The 19,829-nt window shown below is 42.9% G+C and overlaps 1 protein-coding gene and 1 pseudogene across 9 annotated transcripts in view; one reads left to right on the top strand and one right to left on the bottom strand.

The window, feature by feature from the left end:
* Positions 1 to 3,134: 3,134 nt before the first annotated feature.
* Positions 3,135 to 19,829, bottom strand: part of MAPKAPK5 (MAPK activated protein kinase 5) — a 36,938-nt gene continuing 20,243 nt past the window's right edge. For 7 of the 9 annotated variants that reach the window (XM_064578400.1, XM_064578398.1, XM_064578402.1 and 4 more), the window contains 7 exons: positions 14,697 to 14,777; positions 11,347 to 11,534; positions 9,205 to 9,325; positions 5,486 to 5,616; positions 5,098 to 5,219; positions 3,990 to 4,094; positions 3,135 to 3,663 (listed from right to left, as the gene is read on the bottom strand). In XM_064578400.1, the coding sequence (XP_064434470.1) occupies positions 3,569 to 3,663; positions 3,990 to 4,094; positions 5,098 to 5,219; positions 5,486 to 5,616; positions 9,205 to 9,325; positions 11,347 to 11,534; positions 14,697 to 14,777 (843 nt within the window). In that variant the 3' untranslated portion in view covers positions 3,135 to 3,568. The remainder of the gene's footprint in view (positions 3,664 to 3,989; positions 4,095 to 5,097; positions 5,220 to 5,485; positions 5,617 to 9,204; positions 9,326 to 11,346; positions 11,535 to 14,696; positions 14,778 to 19,829) is intronic. The other 2 variants (XM_064578396.1, XM_064578397.1) reach the window with 2 other exon arrangements.
* Positions 15,007 to 15,794, top strand: LOC123853075 (small ribosomal subunit protein uS5-like; annotated as a pseudogene).

The raw sequence follows: 19,829 nt of genomic DNA, 5'->3' as shown, positions 1-19,829 counted from the left end.
AGGATAAAATAAATCAATAATGAAAGAACACTTCTATTTTTTAAATAAATAAAAATATAACTAAGTATATCCAATTTTCCAGTTCTCAAATTGAAACACATTTTCTTCAAAAAATACACATGCACATAAGCGTTCACACGTAAAATCTGATTTATATCATTTAAACTCTTTAACCAATAAGTCCTTCAATTTGTTTTCTCCCATGAATACAACAAGCTCTTTTTTAAAAAAGCTGTCCTATCTTTTTAATTATTTTTCATTTCTTAAGTAAGCTCTATGCCTATTATGGGGTTTGAACTCATAACCCTGACACAAGAGTTGCAGGCTTCACCGGCTGAGCCAGCCAGGTGCCCCTAAAAAGCATATCTATTTTTAGCTTTGAAGAGCTAAAAAGTGGGGTGCCTGCGTGGCTCAGTTGTTAAGCATCTGACTCTTGGTTTCTGCTCAGGTCATGATCTCAGGGTCATGGGATCCAGCCTTGTGTTGGGCTCAGCATGGAGCCTGCTTGTCCCTCTCCCTCTGCTCTTCCCCCTGCTTGCACTCTTTCTCTCTCAAATAAAATCTTAAAAAAAAAAAAGCTAAAAAGCTATCCTCTTATGTTTCAAACAATAAATTTCTGACAGGTATTCTCCTATGCTCATACAGTATATTAAAACCATGAAGATACACAAATTGTTTTACATCAAGCAGATCTATATGTGAAGTTGATAGGCATTTGAGTGATAAGTAATGGTTTTAAACAGAGGGTTAGCAAATCATGTAGGAAAACTGGAGACTCTTAACTTCCTGCCTGCAAGAACTGTTCTTATAATGTGAACTTCCTGCAGGTGTAGGCATTTAGAATCTGGAAAAGATGAGGATGATTTTGTCTCACTTCCAGTTACATGCGGAATTTGCCCTATTAGTCAACCTGACTGGCATGTCAAAGCAGAATTTGCTACTAGCCTACAAACTCCAAATAAAACTCCACTTGGAAGACCAAACAGTGCTGAGTCCTTTGGGAACTACTGTTTTTGTCAAGAGTCCAGAGTAGGACCCACTTTTCTATTACAACAACAACTGGACCATCCTCCAGGGCATTCACAAACTTCCAGCATGGTACTCTCGTATGGACATGTCTGGACATAGCATTTATTTTGGGGGCCAGATTAATTCAGCCTGATAAGACTAAGACATGGGCAACTGCTGCTTTGAGTTAAAGGAAGCACTATTTTTGTTTTGTTTTGTTTTGTTTTTAAAGATTTTACCTGACAGAGAGAGAGACAGCAAGAGAGGGAACACAAGCAGGGGGAGTGGGAGAGGGAGAAGCAGGCTTCCCACTGAGCAGGGAACCCAATGCGGAGCTTGATCTCAGGACCCTGGTATCATGACCTGAGCCGAAGGCAGACACTTAACGACTGAGCCACCCAGGTGCCCAGGAAGCACTATTTTGGATGTCCTTCTAGATCATGCCTAAAATTCACCACACACTGGGCGCCTGGGTGGCTCAGTTCGTTAAGCGACTGCCTTCGGCTCAGGTCATGATCCTGGAGTCCCGGGATCGAGTCCCACGTTGGGCTCCCTGCTCAGCGGGGGGTCTGCTTCTCCCTCTGACCCTCTTCCCTCTCGTGCTCTCTGTCTCTCATTCTCTCTCTCAAATAAATAAATAAAATCTTAAAAAAAAAAAAAATTCACCACACACAAAGGAAAAAAATCATCCTGAGCCTTTGGAAGATACCTAAGTAACAAACTGAGAAGAGAATGGTAGACTGGGCATACCAGAAGTTTCCTCTGAAGAAAAAGAGTAACAAAGCTAACTACAGCCTTCCTCTCTCCAGCCAATACCTCTGCCTGCATTTCACTAAAACACAATAATTTGATTCAACACTTAATTCAACTCTTAGCTAAGTCTTCTGGTCAGTAAATAAGAAAACCTTTTGTTTTCCTCTGCTGCCTATAGATTTTGCCATGTTTAAAGGTATCAAATTCTCGGGGCCCCTGGGTGGCTCAGTCGGTTAAGCGTCTGCCTGCGGCTCAGGTCATGATTCCAGGGTCCTGGGATCAAGCCTTGCATCAGGCTCCCTGGGAAGCCTGCTTCTCCCTCTGCCCCTCCCCCCGCTCGTGCTCCATCTCTCTCTCAAATAAAATCTTAAAAAAAAAAAAGTATTGAATTCTCCTTACACAGTATCCATTTACAACAGTTATTCATCACCTAAGATCAGGGAGCCTTACCTCAAAAAATATCTATTACCTAATGTAATAAGGTAATTCTTACAAAATACTTTGTGTTTTTATCCTACATTTCCAGTCAGTCACATACATACGGGGCATACTAACCAAATGTCATCCTGAAGACATGCTAAGCAAAGTGGAAGAGTTACAAAGTAAGTGAGCTCTGTGAGATCGATTTTGATTGAAGAGAATGTGATGGGATGAAAGTGAAGAACTGTGCCTACAGATCGTCTTCCTCTGCTCTGTACATTGGAATTTGCCTGCTAGCCCTTCTATTTACCAACACAGGCATCCACCAAAAACTGCTACAATAAATAAATAAATAAAAATGGTTTATGGAAGCCCATGTGCACAACAGAAAACTAAAAAAGCATCCAGCCTTATTTTCTATTCAAACAGCTGATCTCTGGGCCAAAACCACCCTTCCTGAAAATGAAGGGTACTGAACAAAATAAATGTAGCCTGGGGATGCCAACGTTAAGCACAGGCCAAAGCATTTGACAGTAAAACAGCAGCTTTCAGAGAAAAAAACTGGACCACCTTAGGTGCTAACCCAATAGTTCAGTTTACATGATATGTAACTTTCTCAAAAAAATCATCCAATAAAAAGAGCCAGGAGAACAGAGAAAAAGATGAAAAAGCAACAGAGCTTGGTGAGGCCTGCGGGGAAGGGTGGAGAGGACTGAGCAGGACCTCAGATGAACAGAATGAAGCTCTGGTCCTGCATGAAAAGAATAAACTCAAAATCCCATTAGATTTAAGAAACACACCAATACCTTTTAAAAGATATGGCAAAAAAGAAATGTTACCACTTTTCTTGAAATAATCAGGGACAAGAAAAATGAGGACTCAGATCCCTGCCTCCTCCATCATGGGAGTTGGCATCCTGTGGGTTCCAGCAGGCAGTCTGCAGTATGGATCCACAAAAATTTTTTGGCACCAGAGGTAATCTACCAATCGTGCAGAAAGCAAATACACAGGGCAAGTGAAACCAGATTGCACAGTACTTGATTCAACTGTTTACTAAACAGGTCAGTATAGTCAGTCCTTTGTCTACCACTGGCAAATGGTTTTGTACACTTTATTACAAATAAAATAATCTTGTTTGACAATACCATCTGTCATCTTACAAACATATGAGAAAACAGTCCTAGAGTAATAGTATATCTCTAGAAACTGAGCTTTTCTTAAAAACAAACAAATGAACTATACTATGAATAAGTCCTGTATCTAAATCTATACAGCATCTTTAAGTAATGTGGAAATGAAATTATGATTTATTAATTTACATAAAAATTACTTTATACATTAAAGAATAATTTTCAAATTATTAAAAAAACAAAGTCTGAAGCTGTCATTATTGGGATTCATGGGACATGGTTTGCTCTTCTATCACTTGCTTCACAATTTCTGCCAGTTTTAGCCGATCTACTTTATCTGTGAATCCACGACCTGAAATGCAAAAAAGAAGTCAGTCAGTCTCCAAACGTGTGGAGGTGAGATTCTTGACAGGGACCCAATAAGGTACCCATATGGTGTATGACAGGGTTGAATCTGCAGCACACAGTTTATCTGAATTCTGGAAAACAAGTGAAAGGCCAGACGTCCAGATATGCCTGTGCAGTTAATGTAGGAGTAACCCCCGTCCCATAATACCCCACTCACTCTCTAGCCTCACTCACTTCAAAACAGCCCCAGCTGAGCCCCCAGAGATCGTCCATGTTCTACACATAATCACTTCTCTGCATCCATGGAGAAAGGAAGAAGTATTTTCCTACCATTCCAGCTGAAGCTTTGCAGAGTATCTCTTAGAAGTTTGCATTCCCGGTTATACTTCCAAGCCTCCTGCATTACTTCATTCAACTTTTCATCTTCATTCTCTCCTGTTGATAAAGATGAAGAAGTTGTGTTTTCCAGTGGCATCATGGGATTTTAAATGTCAGAGATGGAAGGACACAATCTCCAACTTATTGAGAAGTGATGAGTAAAGGTGCAAACTTTTGACGCTGTTGTTACTACCAGTCCCTACATTACATATAGGTCGCTTCTGGGCTTTGCACTCTTCTACTCTGACAGCCTCACACAAATCCTCTGATGTCCCCGGGGTCTTAGCACTAGGGTATGGGAAGTAGGCAGAGTCAGTCTCTGCTGCTAAGCAAAAACACATGATTAATCTAAGAGACCAAGAGAAGAAGGGAGAAAAAGGCTGAGTGGACCACTTTCTTTCTCCTAAGCTCATTTCTTACTTTGGAAGCTATCTAAGTGCACTATGTGAATTCTCTGAAAACCTAAGGAAGTTAGACTGTTTTCTGGCTTCCTACTTAGGCATCTCATTCATCTGCTGAGAAGAGCCCATTACACCCCACTGAGTGAAGAGAGACTGTACTAAAAGAAAGCGCTCACTCAAAAGGAGACATGTACAAGTCACACTCTGGCCATGACACACAAAGCAGCAGGGGCCACTTCTGAGCTTCTGGGAGGTACTCTCTTCATATTCACAAGTTAATGATAGCCTTGCACTCTAAAGGCTCTGGAAATATTTTCTGACCTTCACAAGCTGATCGTGACCCTGTCCACATTTTCCATTCTTCCTCTTCTGTCCTGTGCCCTCGTTAACAAACTAAGAAAACACAAAACTGCACGCTGCACCAGACACTGGTAATTAAACCTCAACTAGCGGTTTCACAGAAAACCAAAGGAGGGGCAGAACTTACCACCTTTCTGAGTTCCCACTGCCCTCTCTTTTTAGTGGGCAGAAAATAATTTATATAATGTACTTATCTTCTTATAACACAAAGATCAGAAAGACCACCTCATATTAAACTGCTCCTTCTATCATGTGCACGCACGCACGCACGCACACGGAACATTCATAAATGGCGTGACCTTTACCAGCCTGGGGGAGAATACACTGAGCAATCACATCTCGGAGCTTTTCCAAGGCAACATTTGAATCCTCGGCTCCATTCTCCCGGTCATGGATATAAACACCGTCCTTTGGCTTGGTGCTTTAAAAGTTTGGAAGAGAGGGAATAACAAGGTGAAACCTCAGAAACCAACTCTCCGCAGAAGTTAACTCTAAAGCATAAGGCAGCACATGTTTCAGATAAATAATTAACTACAGAGTGTCTCCAACTTCTGATGCTATTTAAAGGGCTTATCCTTTCCACCCTCTTAAGAGGCAGCAAAACGGCAAACCCCTGGCTAACCTTTCAGAACCCTGCACTCAGCCATACCAGCCATGAAGGAAAATCCACAGAATAAGCTCAGTTACCCGAGTAATTTCCTCTTCCTCAGAATGGGGTTGTTCACAGAGTGCAGGGGTTTGAGGCTGACTTTCAGATCCTGGATTCTCATGTTGGCCAACTGTTCCGCGTGAGCCTGCTGGATTCCTGCAACCACCGCCTGAATGTAAACACTATCATCAGTTTTCACACTCACTTCAGGGCACCTAAAAAGCTAATCTAAGAAACTGTGAAGGAGAAGCTCCAAGAACTAAGAAGGCAATTTCACTGTTATGCTGGCAGGACACAAATTTTGATAAGTCAGAGCATTCTTCATGGATCAGCAAGCCCAGGGAATACCAGGCAAACCAAGGGCCATACAACAGCTGGCCCTTCCTCCCTGCACAGGGACAGAAATGCAAGTAAGAAATACTAAAAAGAGTCATGTTCACAGTCATTGGCAAGAGCAAGGGTAAAGAGAGGCATTCATGTACATCAGGGAAAAGGCTGGTAAGCTGCTGCCCGAGAAGCCCCCCACAGTGGCATTTATTCACTGCCCCCACGGTGTGCACAGTCACTTCAGCCCCAATGGCTCAGAACCCCAAGCACTTCACATGGTAAGCAGGTAGATCTCAGGAACTCATCTACAAGTCAATTAATTTACCATGAGAAATAACTGTCATGGAGTCTAGAACTTTTGAAGCCTGTGTCTTTATGACTAGTGTGAGCTCTTACTATGGGCAGACCAATTAAGGCAGGTAAATAATCAGCAGAAAGCTAAGAACAAGATGATCCTATGTTTAGGGGCGCCTGGGTGGCTCAGTTGGTTAAGCGACTGCCTTCGGCTCAGGTCATGATCCTGGAGTCCCGGGATGGAGTCCTGCATCGGGCTCCCTGCTCGGCAGGAGTCTGCTTCTCCCTCTGACCCTCCCCCCTCTCATGCTCTCTCTGTCTCATTCTCTCTCTCAAACAAATAAATAAAATCTTAAAAAAAAAAAAAGATGATCCTATGTTTATATTTTAAAAAAGGACAAACTGTGAGTATATGTGTGTCTCCCCAGAAAAAGATTAGGAAGGATACACTTAGCCAGAGATTACCTCATCTCTGAGGGGTGAGACTGAGGCAGAGGAATGAAAAGGAAATTATGCTTTATAAAAATACATACCTCTGTATTAATTTCAACAATAAAATTTGACAATTTTAAAAAGTAGTTCCATGTTAAGCATGTGATTAGATCAGGTAGAGTTTGAACTCATTTAAAGGAACTGTAATCGCTGGCTCTGGCTATACCCTATTGGAGCTCAGGCTCCATCTCCTAGGCAGGGCTTAAATGGACACTATTCAACATCTGCATATGTGGCCATTTTTCTACAAAGTTAGTCAACTCACATCATGACCCCATAATTTCTTTAAAAATGGGAATATATTGTCACCTTGCAGTTCCACCTTATGGGCCTCGGGGCCACTCTTTCTCATTAAGATTCGCATATCCATATTTGGCTTAATTATATACTAATTCTACAGTAACTCTAGAAAGCAATCTTATTTCTTCAATTCCAAGATCTTGAGGAAAGCCACACTGTAACCCTCATGTGCTGATCTAAGCAATCCCTTAAGATTTTGGACTGATCAAACCAATTCTGGACTACTAGGCATATTTAAACCAGAAAGAGACCACACACAAATCAGAGATGGCAGAGAACTTTGTTCCTTCCAGCTTTCTTTCCCATACTCCAACAAAACTAAGGGAGGTCTTAGATTTTTTTTTTTCCAGGGCGCCTGGGTGGCTCAGTCGTTAAGCGTCTGCCTTCAGCTCAGGTCATGACCCCAGGCTCCTGGGATCGAGCCCCACATCAGGCTCCCTGCTCAGCAGGAAGCCTGCTTCTCCCTCTCCCACTCTCCCTGCTTGTGTTCCTTCTCTCGCTGTGTCTCTCTCTGTCAAATAAGTAAATAAAATCTTAAAAAAAAAAAAATTCTTTTTTCCTGGGACATCTGGGTGGGTCAGTTGGTTAAGCGTTTGACTTTGGCTCAGATCATGATCTCAGGGTCCTAGGAATGAGCCCCATGGCGGGCTCCCCACTCAGCAGGGAGTCTGCTTGTCCTTCTCCCTCTGCCTCTGTCCCTCCCCGCCCCTTGGCTCCTGCTCTCTCTCTCAAATAAATAAAATCTTTAGGAAAAAAAAGAATTCTTTTTTCCTGTTCCCTTACTCTTCCTTACACTTCAGTCCCCCTCCCTTCTAAGTAGGTAAAGCATATGCCTGTGTCTCTGCCTTTACCTCTCAGCCACACTGCGGTCCCACACAACACATCTCATTCGTCTGCATGTCCATCTAAGCAATATCTAAAACCTAAGAGACTTCCCTTGACCTGAACCAGCCTCGATCCTGATTTCCCTCTATTTGTTAATGGTATCACTAGATATGATACCCATTGTCCCCTTATTATCTAGTAAGTCACCCCAAATTGTAGAAATTTGTCTTCAAAAATACTGAGCCTGGGGTGCCTGGGTGGCTCAGTCGTTAAGCATCTGCCTTCAGCTCAGGTCATGATCCCAGAGTCCTGGGATCGAGCCCTGCACCGGGCTCCCTGCTCGGCAGGAAGCCTGCTTCTCCCTCTCCCACTCCCCCTGCTTGTGTTCCCTCTCTCGCTGTGTCTCTCTCCATCAAATAAATAAAAAAAATCTTAAAAAAGATTTCACTTGTCTCTACTTCTCTGCTCCCAGAGCTGCTCCCGGGCTTGTCAATTACTGCAGAAGTCTTAGGTTGACAAGTCTGCAAGTCTGGCTGACCATCCCTAAATACCTTCCTTGTGGCGAATCTCTTCCCCAAAATTGACAATGGCCTCTCAGTTATGTCCTACTAAGACTTAAGACCCTCTGTGTGCTTTCAAAGCCTGGCCCTGCCACATGTATTGCACTGACTTCCCATTAATGAAGCCAGGTGGTTTTCCCCATGGATGCACTTCTGTCTGTAATTGTTTGCTCCTGTTGCTCACTGCACTTGGCCACATATGTTGTCTACTCAAATTCTTTTTTTTTTTTTTTTTAAGATTTTATTTATTTATTTGACAGAGAGACACAGCGAGAGAGGGAACACAAGCAGGGGGAGTGGGAGAGGGAGAAGCAGGCTTCCCGCTGAGCAGGGAGCCCAATGCGGGGCTCGATCCCAGGACCCTGAGATCATGACCTGAGCTGAAGGCAGACGCTGAACGACTGAGCCACCCAGGCACCCCTGTTGTCTACTCAAATTCTTTAAGGCAGCTCATGCCTAAACATGTGAATAGGTTAAAAACTGCCATGCAGTAATTAATAAATATGAGGGGTTTTGCCTTCTCTTTGGGAACCCTTCCCTAATTACAGCCCTTCAAAGATGTTCTCTTTTTCTGAATTCCCATAGCGTTCGTAGAAAATGTAGCATGCAAAGCTCTGATGTCTGAAATGTTCCCTCCTTGTTTCACATAAATTGGTCTCTCCAGTCTTGTTTAAGCCCCTCGGGGGAAGGGAGGTTGTCTCATAGTACTCTGTGCCCCCCAACACCAAAGCACAAATATGGAGGGTTTGAGTTTTCACTTAGTGTATATTTACCGGGCCTTGATCTGGTCTTTTATGCAAAGAAGCTTTTATTTCAGATCCTGATTTTCAGGAAAGCAGGGATGTCTCTCTGGGAAAGACTGAGTTCTCTGCTCTGCCTTTGACCCCTCCCTGAGCCTTGTCCCAGAATTCCTTCTCAACACAGCCTTTTTGGTGAACAAAGTAAGTATCATTCAAAACCTTATCCATCATCAGTTGAGCAGAGGGTAGCACATTATCCAAGGCCTCAGTCGAGTTGAGCCACGGGTGGTCCAATACTCCCTCGATGGTGAGTCTTTCCTCTGGTTTGACCTTCAAGAGCCTGTGGAGAAAAGGCCAACAGGGCTGCCATGCATAGCTGCTTCCAGAAGGCCAGGAAATTCCTGGCTCTAGTATAAACAGCTCCAACTTCTGACTTTCGACCAACTCCTACAAGCACAGGCTTTCCATCTGCAGGCAGGAGTGGGGATCTAGTACCTAACCCCTAGTGGTGAAGGCACTGTGTCCTTTGGTAGTCCTTTCTACACTAGACAGAGTGAGATAAAAATGGCAGGATAAGGCTTAACCCAGTGATACTTCAGACTGAGTTCCAGGTTCAATAAGCCTACATATAGTTTATAGTTCCTGAGACTTGAATCTCCACATCCATGTTTTTAGGACAGTGGACTCCAATTTCCAAAAGGGACTCAAAGTGCTCTTTTGGCTGACAGTGGCTACAAAATTAGTTGAGGGGTCATGTGGTTATGAAAATCCAGGTTGCTACTTGTGATAAAACTGTTAGATGTCACCATATGGCAGGACATGAACCCTTTATTCCAGAAACATTCAAAAGCCAAAAAATCTAAAGTCTTTGATAAGGGGATGGCATTTCCTTCTAAGCCGAATGTATTTCTCTGTACCATCTGCTTTTTGATCCTACTTCTTCACATCTTGTCCATTCATGCTGATGCAATTCATGGCCCACCTCAGCATGTTCCCTGGGCTTTTTAGCCCCTCCTTCCAACTACACATCCTCTCATTGTAAACGTCAGTCAGGACAACATGTGTACTTGCTCTTTCAGGTTCTCTGCAACCTTCTGGATCATTCTGAACAAACAGCTTCAGATTCTGAAGAAATGATTATTTAGAAAAGAATCCCAAAGCTGAAAGAAGATAATATTGCTCTAGGGACAGGAAATATATTCTATAGAACTGACAAACGGGGTGCCTGGGTGGCTGTGTTGCTGGGCGTCTGCCTTAGGCTCAGGTCATGATCCCAGGGTCCTGGGATGGAACCCTGCATCGGGCTTCCTGCTCGGCGGGAAGCCTGCTTCTTCCTCTCCCACTCCCCCTGCTTGTGTTCCCTCTCTCGCTGTGTTTCTGTCAAATAAATTAAATCTTAAAAAAAAAAAAAAAGAATTGACAAAGAACCACTTGGAGGATATTGATGTTTTGATTAAGTAGCTGAGAATACAGTGTGGAAACAGCATGGGAAGATAGGTGATGCTTTAAACATTGTCTCCACCCTCCTAAAAACTTTTACTTGTATGTTATAGAAACTAGTCTGTCTTTATATACATAGATCCTTAACCAACAGGACAAGCTCTCTATTGAAAGGGAGTAATCTCCATAGAGAAATGGCTGTACTGTCAGGAGAAAGCTCCTAGGCACTCCCCCTTTGATGCTTATCTTCGTATTACTGATAAAGAAACTGAAACCAAAAGAGAAAAATGACTCAGTGAACACCAAGCAGTAGGAATACCAGAAGAGTGCCCAAATCCCAGGCAGCTGAGACTCCCACACAGCTGGGCAGGAAAAGCAAATATACGTCAAATTTAGGTCTGACTTCTTACCTAGTCCTTCAGCTACCAAAGGATTCTGACTGTCAACTCTCCCTCACCCACTCACTAGCACTAAACCTTCTAAATCTGTCTTAGCAGTTGGGGAGGCTAGAGGCCCATACAATCAGCCACCTACCCCCCACAGCAGCCAAGAAATGAAAAGCCAAAATGTCCTTGTCATCTTAGCCTGAGTTCAGTTCCTGACGCCATGTCTGCTCCACATGACTGGCTAACATGCAGGAACGGCACACCATGGGGCTTACCATTTAAGGTCCTAAATTAATGCTCCAAGGCACCTGGGTTCGCAACCCTGGGGACAAATTCTAAGAATGCGACAAGAGGGAGCAAAGCTCCATTTTCACCAAGGTGTGGACATGAAGAGCTCTCATCTCAGGCTCCAGGGATAAGATTTCTATGATGCGCCAATGAGAAGGAGCATGCCTGGGAAACCAAAGACTTTTCCCCTGTGATCCACCACCTTAAGGCCTCCTTGGCCTCCCCACCCCACAGCCTGGGGACTCACTTCCTCACAACATCTTTGGCCATCTCTGAAATCTGGCTCCACTCTTCTTCTGGGAACTCAAAACTGCCTGTCATGATCTTTCTCCGCATATCCTTTGGGATAGTTCGGCTGTGGTGTTTGGAGTAAAAAGGAGGATATCCGCACAACATCACGTAGATAATCACCCCTAGGGACCACAAGTCACAGCTCTGAAAGGAAAATGAAAATAGTCACTTACAGCAGAGGCACAGCCCCAAAATAAAGCCCCCAGGACCAGCCCAGAAACAGCCCCTAACATACACAGGCTGGTATCTCCAAAAATCACTTTACAGAGAGTGAAAAAGTTTCAGGAAGTCTTAAGGGAACCAACCTTTCTTTCTATCATAGGTTTTCTATGCCACCAACACTACATATATACACACCAGCATACAAGGCCAGTCTAGGGTGAAATAAACAGTCTCTTTTATTCTCACTGCTCAGGCCCAAGCTACTAGCTGATCCTTGGGTACAGGTATAGGATACTTCATCTCCAGCCAAAGAAATAACAGATATAAGCCAGCTGGTTGGGAAACATGTACACTGTCAATCTGGGCAGGGTTGAGGGTGCAGGCACAAAGCAGCTAAGACACAGGTAGGCTGACCCCATAATACAGCATAAGTCATTTTGTAAAGGCCCAAAGCAGGAAGAGGCAGTAGAGGGAAGAACAAGAGGTCTAAAAGCACTCCTTTGGCCACAGATGGACTCGCTGTACCCATTTCCAGGACCACACACCATTCTTGGAGAAGATATGAAAGAAAGAAAACTGCCACCAACTATTTTGTCTGTAGGTATTAGGTGCCTTCATGGGCTATAATCACAGCATGGTTATTAATAAAGGACTCCTAATTTAGTTAAATGCAGTTCTACCTGCCTCAGAAACTGGATCCTCAGAGGCTTCAGTTCAAGCCTGTCTTGAATCACAGGATAAAAACAGTGTCTGCCTGAGAAAGGCAGCCCAGGGAGTCTACCATTGTGGCCACATGCTCTCGCCATACCACAGCTGTGTCCTGCTGATAGAAGCCTAGAAAATGGGATGTCTCAGGTACTCCCACCCATGTTTTTGCATCATACTAATGGGTATTTGTAGACGACATGACCCATGCTACAGAACATAATTATAAAATTATAGAGGTGAGGTGCCTGGGTGGCTCAGTTGGTTAAGTATCTGCCTTTGGCTCAGGTCATGATCCCAGGGTCCTGCTCAGCAAGGAGTCTGCTTCTGCCTCTGCTCCTCACCCGGCTCATGCTCTCTCTCTCAAGTAAATAAATGAAATCTTAAAAAAAAAAATTATTGAGGTGAAAGGAATCTTAAAAATAGTTCAAATTGGGGCGCCTGGGTGGCTCAGTCGTTCAGCGTCTGCCTTCAGCTCAGGTCATGATCCCAGGGTCCTGGGATCAAGCCCCACATCAGGCTCCCTGCTTGGCAGGAAGCCTGTTCTCCCTCTCCCACTCCCCCTGCTTGTGTTCCCTCTCTCGCTGTGTCTCTCTCTGTCAAATAAATAAAATCTTTTAAAAAAATAAATAAATAAAATTATAGAGGTGAGGTGCCTGGGTGGCTCTGTTGGTTAAGTATCTGCCTTTGTCTCAGGTCATGATCCCGGGGTCCTGCTCAGCAAGGAGTCTGCTTCTGTCTCTGCTCCTCATCCCGCTCATGCTCTCTCTCTCCCTCTCTCTCTCAAGTAAATAAATGAAATCTTTAAAAAAAAAAATTATAGAGGTGAAAGGAATCTTAAAAACAGTTCAAATTGGGGCACCTGGGTTGCTCAGTCGGTTAAGCGCCTGCCTTCGGTTCAGGTCATGATCCAGGGTCCTGGAATCGAGCCCCACATCAGGCTCCCTGCTCAATGGGGAGCCTGCTTCTCCCTCTCCCTGTGCCTGCCACTCTGCCTACTTGTGCTCACTCTCTCTCTCTAATAAATAAATAAAATCTTTTAAAAAAAAGTAGTTCAAATCCCTCACTTTCCACATGAGGAAACTGATACTATTTTTTAAGATTGATGTAGTTATTTGACTTCCAAAAATTTAATTACATCTTATTACAGATTTTTGTTAAAATATTATTTGCAAATGTAGCATTCAGTGTTGACTTAGTTGCCAATATAAAGAGGATTATCTCTAGACTAATATATATACACATTCAAAAGTCATATGAGCTGTTTATTATTCCAACAGGCTACTCATCTGCAGTGTGTAATTTTTATGAATGCCATGCTAATTCATGAGCACCACTAGGGGTTCACAAAATGGAACAGGAAAAGAAGACAAAAATACTACTGGAAAATAATATATCATACAAGAATCCATTGTACTCATGCTGAGAAAATTTTCGCAAGTAAATTAACGTCATCTAAATGCTTCTACCACTCACTTCCTGCATGCATCAAGAAGCGGGAAGCAGTTTCTGACTCTGATGCTGTAATCAGCACAGCCCTCAAACCTTCACTACATAAGAGTAGAGCTGACTATGATTTTGAGTTTGTAGGGCAAGAAGGTGTGGAGCAGTGATTTCTTGGGGACTGACCAGTATTACTCATGAAAGTAGATGTTTTGGGTTCTTGGTTACACTGTGCCAGTGACAGGGTAGAGCACAGGGTCCTGAGTGGCAGAGGAGCCTGGGTGTTCTCTCTGACGTTTGCCTGTGTGTACGTGTGTGCACGTGCTATAGGAACATGTGGGGCCCTAAAGTGTGGGACCCAAGAAGAGCCAACCTACTGCCTTTTTACCACCCTCAGGTCCCTCTCTGTCATCTATATTCAGCCAGGAGTCCCCAGGAAGCATCATTTTTTTTTTCTGATCTACTCAGCGACTCCAGGACCTGCTTTAAGAGGCCCTAATCCTCTTGTGTTTTAGAACAGAAATGCTTGATATGCAGGCTACAGACTGAGAACTGTAAGACCAGGAACACTTGCTGTTGTGTTGTAGACACTTCTAAGTTGGGTATTTTACAGGAAGAAAGAACAGTATCATAAATGGCCATGGAATGTTCCCAGAAATGGCCTCCACCTCAAAAAAGGCAAGACAACCACGTCTTTTAAATGTGGTCAGTGGACTACAACTATCCAAATAAATAACCTACAGGTGACCACTGCCCTTGGTTACTGCTGCAAAACCTCAATTGTTAAGAAACTTATTTCATATTTCATCAGACAAAAAAACCTGAATTCCAAGGAATCTTCTGCATGTGTGGCTGTTGCCAGCCTTTTGGACAGGAATATTAAGGGATAAGAATTCCCTTAGAATTCCAAAGAATTCATTCCCAAAGAACCACAAACACCCCACAGGAGAAGAGGGGCTATACCTGAAGGGTACAGGTAAGTATCTCTTCCCCTACCTTGTTGTAAGTGTAGGGTGTTGGCGAGGTAGGTATGATGCCAGATTTCTCCTTCTGATGCCTTCTCTGTGCCTCCAATACCTGTCAGAGTCAGACCAAAGGGGACAATTTACTGAAAACCACACCAAATGACCTACAGCTTGAGAAAGAATGTTGAAAAAGAATGCTGAAGGAGAGCAGACACTGGCAGTTAACAATTAAAAACAAAACAAAACAAAACAAAAAACCCAACCCTCCAGAAAACACAAACTTGCAAAAACCTGCTTTCCCTCTTATAACCAGCAATTTATGAGTTTTTGCCCAGGTCAAGGACATGAAGATCAAGTCCTTGGAAGAGATTTAACTCTTCTTCCTGCCCATCAAGGCATCCGAGATCATGGACTTTTTCCTGGAGACATAAACATCCCTTATGCCTGTATAAAAGCAGACCAGTGCTGGCCAGTGGATCAGGTTTAAGGTACTTGTTGCCATCAAGGACTATAACAGTCATGTTGGTCTGGGTGTTAAGTGTTCAAGGAGGTGACCACTGCCATCCATGGGGCCATCATCCTGGCCAAGCTCTCCACTGTCCTGTGCAGCGAGACCCCTGGGGGAACAATATTGGCATACCCCGCAGATTCCTTGCAGGATGACAGGATGCTGCAACTATGCACTGGTCTGCTTCCTTCTCACACCCAGACCCACGCTATGGTCTTAGCCCCATGCCCACGAAGCTGCCGATGGCAGATGTTGACAACTGCCACACTTCAGCCAGGGGCTGCAGTGTCACCAGGGGCAACTTTGCCAAAGCAACCTTCGATGCCATCTCCAAGACCTACAGCTGCCTTACCCCAACACTCTGGAAAGAGACTGTGTTCACCAAGTCTCCCTGTCAGGAATTCACTGACCATCTTGTAAAGACCCACATCAGAGTCTCCATGCGGAGGACCCAGGCTCCAGCTATGGCCACCACATAGTGTTTTTATACAAGAAGAGTAAAGCGAATTAATTAAACCTGAAAAAGAAAATACCATTTATAATAGCACCATAGAATAAATCTTAACAAAGATGGGAAAGACCTGTACACTGAAAACCACACAAATATTGCTGAGAAAAACTAAAGGCAAAAATAAATGGAGCAATACAGCTTGCTCATGGGCTAGAAGGCTCAGTATTGTTCAGATGTCAGGGTCCTCATATTGAACCATACCTCTAAAACAACCCTAGTCAAAATCCCAGCAGGCTTTTTTGTAGAAATTAACAGCTGTTTCTAAAGTTTATATGGGAGTACCTGAGTGGCTCAGTTGGTTAAGCATCTACCTTTGGCTCAGGTCATGATCTCAGGGTCCTGGGATCTAGTCCCGTGTCAAGCTCCCTGCTCAGCGGGAAGCATGCTTCTCCCTCTCCTCCCCGCTCATGCTCTCTGTCACTCTCTCTGTCTCTCTCTCTCTCTCTCAAATAAATAATTAAAATCTTAAAAAAAAAGTTTATATGGAAATGCAAAGAAATTAGAATAGCCAAAACAACTATGAAAAAGAACTGAGTTGGAGGGCTAACACTACCTTATCTCAATAGTTATTAGAAAAAAAAGTTATTATAAAGCCACAGTAATCAAGACAGTACAGTACTGGTGTAAAGACAAAGAGATCACTGGAACAGAACAGAAAAACCAAAATTAAACCCACACATACACATTCAATTGATCTTTGATGAAGATTGAAAAGCAATGCAATGGAGAAAAGATAGCCTTTTCAACAAATGGTACTGGAACTGGATATCCAAATGCTAAAAAAAAGAACTTAGATTCATATTCATACATTATACAAAAATTAAATCAAAATGGATCATGCATATAAATGCAAAACGTGAAACTATTAACTTGTAGGAGGAAATCTTGGGTGATCTTGGGTGAGACAAAGATTTCTTACACATAGGAAACCAAAAGCTGAGCCCATAAAATATATATATATATATTTTAAGATTTTATTTATTTATTTGACCGAGAGAGACACAGTGAGAGAGGGAACACAAGCAGGGGGAGTGGGAGAGGGAGAAGCAGGCTTCCTGCCGAGCAGGGAGCCCGACACAGGACTCGATCCCAGGACCCTGGGATCATGACCTGAGCTGAAGGCAGACGCTTAATGACTGAGTCACCCAGTCATCCCCCAAAAATATTTTTAAAAATTGGTAAATTGTGGGGCGTCTGGGTGGCTCAGTGCGTTAAGCATCTGCCTTCGGCTCAGGCCATGATTCCAGGGTCCTGGGATCGAGTTCCGCATCGAGCTCCTTGCTCAGTGGGGAGCCTGCTTCTCCCTCTGCCCGCCGCTCCCCCTGCTCCTGCTCTCTCTTTCTCTGATGAATAAATAAATAAAATCTTTTAAAAAATCAATTAATTCATCATATTAACAAAATAAAGAAGAAAAATATATTATCAGGCTAACATGCAGAAAAAGCATTGGACAAAATTTAACACATTCCCTTTCAGTAAAATAGGATAGAAGGAAACTTCCTCAACCCGAAAAAGGGTATCTACAAAAATGTAATAGTTAATATGGTTAATGGTAAAAGATTGAACATTTTTTCTAAGATCAGGAATGAGGCAAGGAGGTCTGCTCTAATCCCTTATATTCAGCTAGTGGTCCCAGCCAGTACAATAAGGCAAGGAAAAGAAATAAAAGGCAAACATACTGGAAAGAGCAAAGTAAATGTCATTATTCACAGACAACCATGATTTTGTATGTAGAAGATCTTAACAAATCTACAAAAAATCTACTATAATTGATAAGTGAATTTAGCAAGATACAAGGGATCAAAAGTCATTTGTATTTCTACAAACTAGCAACAAACAACTGGAAAATGAAATTGTTAAAAATATAATTTCTAACAGCATCCAAAAATATAAAATATAGGAATAAACTTAAAGTATGTACAAAACCTATGCACTAAGAAATATAAATATTTCTGAGAAAAATTAAAGACCTAAATAGAGAGATCTACCATGTTCACTGATTAAAAGACTTAATAATGATCGCTCCTCAGCCTTTTGGCTAAGATCAAGTGAAAGACTTAATAATGTTAAGAGGTCAACTTTCTCCAAATTCATCAGCAAATTAAACACAATCCAAATCAAATCCCAGGAGATTTTTTCCGTTATAGAGAAGTGAATTGTAAAATTTACAGAAAAGTGCAAAGGGTTCAGAATAATCAAAACAATTTTGAAAAAGAATAAATTTGAAGGACTTCTTACACTATCTGATATCCGAGGTCAAGACTTAATATAAAGCTACAGTAATCCACATGATATAGCAGTAAGGATAGATACATAAGCAGAATAGAACAGAATAGAATAGACTAACACATATATGGTCAATTGATTTTTTTAAAGATATTCATTCATTCATTCATACGAGGTGGGGAGGGGCAGAAGGAGAGGGAGAGAGAGAATCTCAAGCAGACTCTGCAATGAACCCAGAGCCTGACTCAGGGCTACATCCCACAACCCTGAGATCATGACCTGAGCCAAAATCAAGAGTGCGATGCTTAACTGACTGAGGCACCCAGGTGCCCCTGGTCAACTGATTTTTGACAAAACTGCAAGATAATTCAGTTCAACAAAACTGTAAGGTAATTCAATGACACAAGGTTATTCTTTTCAACAAATGATGTGGAAACCTGACATCCATAAGGAAAAAGAACTTTGACCCTTATTTTACACACACACACACACGCACACACACAGAGACACCACCCGTCAAATGAATCACAGTCCAAAAGGTAAAAGCTAAAACGATAGGGGCACCTGGGTGGCTCAACTGGTTAAGCATCTGACACCTGATCTCAGCTCAGGTCTTGATCTCAGGGTCATGAGTTCAAGTCCTGTGTTGGGCTCCGTGCCAGGCAAGGAGCCTACTTAAAAAACGTGGGGGGAGGCACCTGGGTGGCTCAGTCGGTTAAGTATCCAACTTTTGATCTCGGCTCAGGTCATAATCTCAGGGTCATGGGATCAAGCCCCAAGTCAGGCTCCACGCTCAGTGGGAGTCTGCTTTTCTCCCTCTCCCCCTTCTGCTCGCTAACACTCTCTCTAAAATAAATAAATAAATCTTTAAAAAAAAAAAAGGCTAAAACTATAACCTTTAATAAGAAACCATGAGAAAAATCTTCATGTACATGGGTATGGAAAGACCTCTTAGAATCACCAACCATTTAAAAAAAAAAATGGGTGAGAGGCGCCTGGGTGGCTCAGTCGGTTAAGCATCCAACTCTTGTTTTCAGCTCAGGTCAGGGTTGTGAGATCAAGCCCTATGTCAGGCTCCATGCTGGACATGGAGCCTGCTTGAGATTCTCTCTCCCTCTCCATCTGATCCTCTCTTCTTTCCCTCTCTCTCTCTCAAAAGAAAAAAAAAAGGGATGAATTGGATTTGATCAAAATAAAAAAGTTCTAGGGTGCCTGGCTGGCTCAGTCAGTGGAGCATGAGACTCTTGATCTCTGGGTTGTGAGTTAAAGCCCCACGTTGGGGATGGAGATTACTTAAATAAATAAATAAACTTTGGGGCCCCTGGGTGGCTCAGTCGTTAAGCATCTGCCTTCAGCTCAGGTCATGATCCCAGGGTCATGGGATCGAGCCCCACATCGGGCTCCCTGCTCAGCTTCCCTGCTTCTCCCTCGCCCACTCCCCCTGCTTGTGTTCCCTCTCTCACTGTGTCTCCCTCTGTCAAATAAAATCTTTTAAAAATAATATAATTAATTAACTTTAACAAAAATTTAAAATTTTTTTAAAAATAAAAAACTGCTGCTATTCTGAAAAGCAAGCCACAGTCTGAGAAAAATATTCATAATATATATATGTGGTGGGCAGAATAATGGCTTCCCAAAGACATCCATGTTCTAATCCCTGGAATCTGTGAATATGTTACCCTACACAGCAAAAGGGACTTTGCAGATTTTATTAAATGGAGGATCTTGAGATGGGGAAGTATCCTGGATTATCTGGGTGTATCTAATGTAATCACAATTATGAAAGGGAAGCAAGAGGGTCAGAGTCAGAGAGACTGGAAGATGCTATGGTACTGGCTTTGAAAATGGAGAAAGATGGGATGCCTGGGTGGCTCAGTCAGTTAAGCGTCTGCGTTCGGCTCAGGTCACGATCCCAGGGT

Source organism: Mirounga angustirostris, unplaced genomic scaffold (assembly GCF_029215605.1).
Source record: "Mirounga angustirostris isolate CCGP_5_RB_7025 unplaced genomic scaffold, mMirAng1.0.hap1 SCAF_14, whole genome shotgun sequence".
NCBI lineage: Eukaryota > Metazoa > Chordata > Mammalia > Carnivora > Phocidae > Mirounga > Mirounga angustirostris.
Note: the sequence above shows the minus strand (reverse complement) of the source record. Positions and strands in the feature narration are given on the sequence as shown.